At 35.9% G+C, this 8,534-nt stretch overlaps 1 protein-coding gene across 1 annotated transcript; it reads left to right on the forward strand.

Annotated features, from left to right (window-relative positions):
• Positions 1-2,549: 2,549 nt before the first annotated feature.
• Positions 2,550-6,045, forward strand: Smp_173900 (hypothetical protein; the record flags this gene model as incomplete). Its single annotated transcript, XM_018789194.1, has 4 exons — positions 2,550-2,603; positions 2,643-2,864; positions 3,538-4,078; positions 5,627-6,045. 4 exons carry the CDS (start codon positions 2,550-2,552, stop codon positions 6,043-6,045), a joined length of 1,236 nt encoding a protein of 411 aa, XP_018654662.1.
• Between the last annotated feature and the right edge of the window lie 2,489 nt (positions 6,046-8,534).

An 8,534-nucleotide genomic window follows, 5' to 3' on the forward strand; every position in this document is an offset into this window, starting at 1 on the left:
GAGATAAAGAAATTATACTGACTCGGTTGGTTAAAAACTTTTAAAGACTATCTTACTTCACATATTTTCCCCTGTATGTTGAAAATCAATCAATAATATTATGGTTAACTTTTTTATACTATGGCTTACTGCAGTATCTTGACGAACTGTCATCAAAATTGTTAACCACAAGTGAAGTTCGCTGGGGTTGTCTACTACCTATTTTATTTAGTTTTATCATGAACATCCTCCTAGAAATAACTCACTCTTCCTCAAACTCTTAAGGGGTTTGATATGTCATGGGACTCACTTGACCTAATATATGCAGTCGTATTTGGTGAAAACTGACAAGGCGAAACCTTCTAACCGCATCAAACAACAGTCCAAGCGTGTTTGGGTTACGTTTCTCCTTCTGAAAACAGTATTGCTCCACGATGGGGTGTGGCCCCCTAAGAAAACCACCTGCTGCAGTCTGGGCACCTGGGCAGTATCACAGCCCTCACACAAATCGAATGAGATTTGTGAGGCGCATATTTATCTGGTGCTTCCTTGTACCAATATTTATGTGTTTAAATAAATAAAATAATAAATTGCTCCACGAATGGTCTGCATCGAAGTATGGACCGATGATAGGGAGTGGAGCAATTGACTGCGTCTACCACCACTTAACTTGGAAGTCTAGTCTTGAGAGGTTGGTGTCTTATGGCAACTCGAGTCAATGTAAGTACGTACTGAGTTCTACGTTGTGACTGAATGACGAAATCTCGTTGCAGATTTAAAAAGACTGGTTGGCTTTTGTCACATGGCATAGACGGAGATGCCCGTCTATCAACTAGTGTGTATACTGCCCAGCAGTCTGTTTGCGTAGAGGTTGGTTCTAAAAGTTACAAGAGGCCAAACCAAGATATAGTATTAGTCCATAAAGTCAGTGACTAATGTCCTGGGACGTCAGCGGATTCGGATTACCTGGTTGTGGTTCGCGCGATAACCCTGACCAGTTGTTGGAGGCTTTATGTAGCATTGCTCAAAATCAGTCACAATGGTGTGGATTCATTCATTCACTATCTACCTTCCCTTTGATTTGGAATTCTGATATTCCTTTATACATACCTTCCTACTATTATTTCGAACTATATCTCAAATGTTTAGGAGTTCTCCATATCATAGCTGCTACATTATTTCAGTATGTTCTGCAATTCGCCTTGTTAATTTTACCTCATCCTGGCAACATGGTATGTAAACTTGAGCCAGCGCACATCTTTCCTAGACTCTAGGTTGATGATGACTGACTATCGCTTACGACAGTCTTGAAAATCAGCTTATTTTCAATGAGTTGGCGAATATTGCAAGAGCTGAATATGTTAATCTATAATGGTCTAACACTAAGCGTTATGTTAGTCTGAAGACCTCAGATCCAAATGTCGATATATATATTTTTATATTTATCTACGGATAAACTCGATTGTCTCGACTAGTGGTTAATAAAGATACGAAATCTAGTGAGATAATATACTTTATACTTACATTCGTATCTTTCAGTCTGGAGATAAAGTCCAAAACGCTTCTTCTTACGACTGATGTGTGCAGATGTTCTAAGATTTAAACTGAACACATTTTGTGTTATAAAAAAGATTTGCATATATAAAAATAGGCAAAAAAAGATTGGAATCCTATTAAAGACGAACTCAAATCAATTCAACGGTATACATCTGACAACCACTCACTAGTGAACTAAATTTCTCTGAAATTTCACCAAGTAGATGGGTCTACGGGCTCGTTAAGCAGAACTGTGCATAGGAAGGGCTCCTCTCTTTGCCAATACACACAATTCTATAATTTCACACCGGACCGCTACAAAAGAAATCTGGTCAGATGTCTTACAAGCAGAGCAAAAACGATCTACTCAGAGGATACCATAAAGGAGTTGGAATTTATTGATAACATGCTGATGGAGATAAGCTCCCCGAGTTCGCTGGTATAAGGCTAAAATCCCAACTCGATTTACTTTTATTCGGGGGAGATGACGTACATATAAGTTAATGGCAATCAATATCTTTTAGTTCTGGAGAATATTGGATAGGTTATATTTGGACTAATGGCCAATTAGTTGTAAACTGAACGCTGGGAAGCGCAGTACTTCTACAGATAGATGTGTATACAGTGTTGTTAGCTTCAGAAAGGGTTTTGTGGAGATTTCAGTATTTTTCAAAGTTGAAATCATGAGTCAATTGAAGCTAGACCACCATCAAAAACCTGGAAGCACTGGACGGCTGTTTCGTCCTATCATGGGACCCCTCAGCAGTGCGCATCCACGATCCCGCACTCGCGGGATTCGAACCCAGAACCCACCAGTCTCGCGCCAGAGCCCTTAACCGGTAGACCACTGAGGAATTCCATAATAGGACGAAGCGACCGTCCAGTGCTTCCAAGTTTTCCATGGTGGTCTAGCTTCAATTGACTCATGATTTCAACGTTGTTAGCTTCATTAATTTACTTACCATCTTTGATGTTGAAGACCAACATGCCATTTTGAAGCAAATTACGAAATGAAATTTAATGCTTTATTTAGTATGGTAATTGATGTTGCGTTGCTGCTACTGGATTACTATGGTGGTTGTAACTTCGTATTTATCAGAGTATATTTTATTCTTGTTTTCCCCCAGGTTGTCATTTCTTTGAATTTATTCTTGAAAAAGCCTTTTTACCAACCAACTTACGGAGAACTACTTCGAGTTGCTTGTAAACGGCGGATTCATGGATTCACCGATGGTCTTGAAAATATCATCGAAACAAAAGTTTCTGAAACTGATGTTAGTAAACGCATTTCTGGTCAAGAGCTAACATACAAAGGAAAAAATGGGCGTGTCATATTTTCAGCCAATCAAGTAATTCTTACTTTACACGGTTCTATTTTATCATTTATCCTCCAACAGTGCTCAAATAATTATCTATTTCTTAATTGTTTTTAAGTATTCATTAATGATTCTGATATATTATTCACGTTGGTTTAAATTATTAGTCGTTCTGAGATCACTTGAATAGCTAGTCTTCTAAGCCATTTTCCTATATACATATAGTTGCTCTTAAAACATTTTATGGTTGGATATGCTTATACAAGGTTATGTGATGCGTTATTGAGTTCATTTTATCGCTTATTTTTCTCAGCTGGAAATGTAGTCGTCATTAATCCGTCTAATTACCAGGTGATCTAAATTTGCATTTAACTTTTAAGTGTAGTTGGCATCTAATAGTAAACCGCATTCGCCGTCATACTTAGTCGCTATGGAATATTGTTGTATTTTCATGATATGCTATTGTTATCAATTTTTTAACCGTGTTTATCTGTTTAACTAACCGAAATTCTAATCCTGTTCAAATTCGTAGGTTTGCTAGTTTATTTTACCAGTGTTCATTCATAGTGCCAGATCCATCTTGTCACTTATTCCCTGTACTCGTAAATAAACTGCAAGATTTTTATGTTCTTATTGCTTTCGATTTCATATTTATTTGTGTCATACTTGTGTTTGCTGTATCACCAGCTTTTATTAATGAAATTAGGTTAGTGTCAATCGCCCGGTCGAAGATAGGTGGATGGCTTCTCATTTTGGTGAAGGGGATTTTAATTCTCTTACTCTCAGCGATTACAAACAATCGAACGATGCGAAATTGGCTTATGGTGGCACACTATTTACAGTTGTTGATGGGCATGGTGGACATGCTTGTGCTCATGCAGTCAATTTGCTACACAGTGATTACATAATTTCTGGTCTTCTACCTCCAAAAGTATCTGAAATCGCTTTACGAAATCTCCACCAAATTAAGGAGTTACGTACTCCGCGTTCTATTTGTGAGTTGGCGGTCACATTATGGATGACTTCTGGTGCAGTGGTTACTGGGGAATCTGAACGTATCGGGTTTGGTTTTAAAGCGGATAAAAATTCCAGATTTCCCAATCCTAATCTAACTATGCATAATCAGCCTAGTGTTAGCTGGGGTCCCTGGGGTCCATGGGGCCCTCTACCGTTGTCTGTACGTGATGCACATATTGGACACATCAGTAAATTTCTTGAAGAGTTACTGTCAACCTATGATGAAAGGGGTAGGTCGCACAATTTAGATGCTTAACTTACACGATTTAAGTTTTTCCAGCTTTTATATATTTTCGAGTTGATTTAGATTTCATGCGGATTATTTGGATTATAATTTATATGATTGGTTAATTCCATCACCTTCGATTCTATTTTTGGTGGTAGAGAAGCAGTTCATGATTGTTTTCAGTATTTTGATGTAATTCTATCAATCTTATCTGATAGCCTTTCGGTCTGGTTCAATATCCAATCCATTTGTACCGTTGTTTTGCATCGTTGGTGTTATTTGTGTAGCATCTTAAAACAAAAGACATTTGTGTCAGGTTTCATGTTGTTTATGTTAATTTGTCTGCAAATTTTCGGCATAGAACTTTCAACAAAACGATGGTTGTAAGGTTTGAAGTTCACACCTGAGAGCAAACTAATCAAGGTTTGTTATCAAAACTTAACAGTATTTCTAACAATCCAGGCTTCATATACGTTTATGCTTTGTCGCTGTGTAATTCTCTAAATAAGAACGTTTACAAGGTGTCAAATTAGTGCAGTAGTGTTCACATTACGGAAAGCAGGGTCTATATCAATATCCCTTTCCGTTTTTCATAGACTTTGAGGGTCATGGTTTTGTTTTTCTTTTGCCAAACATAAAGTCATAGGGGAAAATAAAATCTTATTTATTTGCGTTAATTCCAGTAATTCACTAAAGTTTCGATCAAAACATAGGATTCAACTTTAGTTTCACCTTGTATTTTTCATTCGCTGACCATTCATTGATTTATATCAATATGTTTGTAAACTTTTTATCGAAACATCTGTTGTTTGCTTGACTAAATAGTTTTTAATACTACATACTATTATCCACTTGTTAATACGAAAGAAAACATTGGGTCATTTAACTAATACAATTACTGGATCTTTTTTAATCTTAAAGTGAATATGTATATTTGCGCCTCTTCATCGTCCTATTGTATGCGCACTAATGTAATACAAAAGACGTATCATGCGAGTGTTTTTTCTTTTAAACCGTATGCTTAGAGTTTCATGGCCATCTAGAGACCTTAAAAGAAATGCGTTTAATTCTATCTTTGTCATGTTCCTCTAAGTAGCTTCTTGTTGATTATTTTTTCTAGTAGGCCATTTCGCTTAACGATTTACTGATTAATTGGCAGTCGATTAGCAGAATAGTTGACTTAATCCGAGTTTTTTCTTACATGAGGGTTGTAACAGTATAGTCAGTCATTGATTGCCAGTTCGGACCTTTTTCCTCAGCTGTGTTAACTGTAAGTTGAATAAATTATCAAAGTCGATATACCTTACAGGTCAGGCAGTAACAATTACCGCAGTAATCAGTGGTTTGAAGTATAATTGAGCTTAAACTATAGATAAGTCAAATTATGGTCTTCTTTTAAGCGACATATTCGGTATTATATACGTTTGTTTTCGTAAGCTGTTTTTCAAAGCAAATCGTGAAACATTTTATTAATGAATACTTAGCTTCACGGAATTTATTATATGTTTGAAGCGTTATGGTTTTCGTAATATTTTAAAAATTTTCACTTCAGAGTTTTTCTACAGTGATAATAGTGAGGGTGATATGATTGATCCAGATGGGTTCATTACTGCTCCATTAAATGCGATTAAGGAAACTGTTATGAAATACTCCGAGCCTTCATCTTCGTTAAGGCGATCAGAAGATCCCACTTTGTCCTCAGGTTTGTTAGCTAAGTTTAATCTTCATTCTTTTGATTCAGACTTCGATCAGTCTGTTGATGATTTGCGCAACTATGTAGCGGCTACTGCTTGGGCCCTGAGGAACGGTCTCCTTCGAATGGATCTGGACATGTCCTTGGCAGCATCCCCTACTTTCCATGGTCCTGTTTTAGACAAAGCTTTGTTGCGTATTGTGTTTGCTGGCTGTGTAGCAACCTCAGTCTATATACCTCGACATCGAAAAGAAATTTTTGCTGCTCAGGTGAGTTGAAAATCACTATATTGAATTTTTAAGTATGTAGAGTTTTCTGACCCATAAAAATACTTCCTTGGTAATGGAAGGGGGGTCTAAATCATTGTAATTATACTTAAGAACATACTTTTGTTGTCGAAGATATATTTTGATAAACCTGGTGTTGGGAATTTTGAATATATCCATTTGGTAACAAAAGAGAGCTTGATACCTCATTGCTTTTTGTCGATTGTCGTGCTTAGAAACCTTGATTTTATTGCATTGTCTTTTGTTCTAGTTTTACGCATGATTTTATCGTGACATGGTCTTACGAAAATAAGTGATCGGGTTTTTCCCTCACTTCATTAATTGTCGTGTAATGAATCTCTGGTTTTACGCATATATAAGACAGAATCTAATCTGATTTTTTTAAAGTTTTACGGTGATATCAAGCATTAAAATGTTTGTTTGTCAACCACCGAAAACTGAACGTAGTAACCCACTCAGAAAAAGTCTGAAAAGGTTATACTACAAACTGTACTATAGTTAGACTCAATCGAATTTTCCGGAATTTCCACGGCAACAAACAACCCATCTAAATCTTTAGATTATTTTGTCATATTTTTCAGAAAGAAATAATATAACTATTAGATCGAGACAGATGGTTAAGACAAACACTAACATCTTATTCTCTATTAGTACATGACAAATTATTTAGCCTACCAACCGCCACAAACGTGTTAATAACAGTAAGCTTTACTAGCTTTTCCTAGTTAACTATTCTGTGGCAGTTAGTTAATACTTCAGTTATCATTCTTAAAAAATGTACATAGAAGACAGTTATTTTTTAATAACGTAAACAAAAATGTAATTTGTAGGATGTATGAGTCCTTTCCATTGTGTTGTGTTAATATGAGTATGATAGGCGTCAAGTTTACATATGTCGATGACCAGAACAAAATACATCATTCATTTTTTCGTCTTTTAATAATCTGCCTGCATCATTGATTTACACTTGAGAAATCCTGATTTCCATGAATAAAGCTCCCTCAACAACTGACCTGATTTATGTGCAGGATATGCATCTTTTGTTCTTTTGCTTCAATAGGAAACTTCAGTACGGAAAATAACTGGCTAAAGTCATAAGCAGTGATCCTTATTAGAGCGTATTTATGGATAGAATACTTATTCGTACTAGACGTACAGAGGTTATCTTGTAGCATTCAGTGTCTTATTTTGTAGTGGAAAGACAGCATTAGTCAAGAAAGTTGTATGATATACACTTCTTTTACAATGGATGCAAAATCTGTTACATCTCTCTATAATCTGATGGTATCTATTCTTATAATCTATTCACTATCCTAAAAATTTGCTTGAATCCTCTTTCTCCAATTTATTTTGGAGTTTTACATTATCACGTTAACTAATGGTATTTTATGTGTTGATCAAGTGATTTCATTTCAATCCCAATACAAACAATTTAACGGCTACAGTTCAATTTGTAAAATTTGAATTTGATATGATAGATTTTTGTTTATTGTAATGAATATTTTGCCCAAATCTAGCGTCTGATGCAACGTTAGAGAGAATGCCTAGTGGTTCGCTCAAATCTACTGTTAGTTTTAGACATTGAAGTTATAAAAGATGGTTTTCACTTGATTTTTCTCATTTTCCTTTTCAATAAAAATCATGATTTGTGTGTTTATACATATTCGTTGCACCATTTTTGATTTAGCTTACATAATGGTTTAGTGAAGCGTTGGCTATTATTCTTTTTAGTCATTTATAGCTCGTTCGGTGCATCTGGGAGCCCTAAATGTAATTACCAAATAATAAAAACGTTATCAAAGTTACATAGAGATACATTTGGTGAAATTTCCAATCGTTTTGATATGTCCATAATTATAGCAAATAGACTTTACAACTCGTTTTCATCCTCTTATTTCCGGTTCAGCTAGAAATGCTAGATCAGGTCAACTACTTTTGAGTCGACGGAACCCGGGAATAGATTAATTTAATGACTGCTTTTAAATCAACCGTAGCACCAGCTGTGTTAGATATAATAGGTGTTCAAATGACGGTACTTCCAGATTGTTGAAGGGAATGCCGGTAGATAAATGTAATCTTTAAATGAACCGTAACATTCTTATAAAAGTGGCATAACCTTGATATCGCCTAGAACTTTTTATTTAAGAATGTAATCTACACTATGTAAATTATGGTGCTCTAAAAGAAACTTGTTAAATATTCTGTTATCATAAGCCATTTATCACAGGCGTTCTTTCTTACAGACTGAGGCAATCGGCGATCGAGAAAGGTCAAATGGGATTACGTTCAGTTCCCAAACTCTAGCTAATATCCCAGCCAATAGCTAAAACTGGACCACCATCCTTAAAGATCTCAGGTGTTAATCCGCTGCTATCCGCCTCTTTTAGATTAACTGTGGTTTTCTGTACTTGACTCAGTTGAGGGGGGGGGAGATGATTTTGACAACCCATTCAGGTTACTTGATAACTGTAGGCAACTGA

This window comes from Schistosoma mansoni, chromosome W (assembly GCF_000237925.1).
Source record: "Schistosoma mansoni strain Puerto Rico chromosome W, complete genome".
Taxonomy (NCBI): Eukaryota; Metazoa; Platyhelminthes; class Trematoda; order Strigeidida; family Schistosomatidae; genus Schistosoma; species Schistosoma mansoni.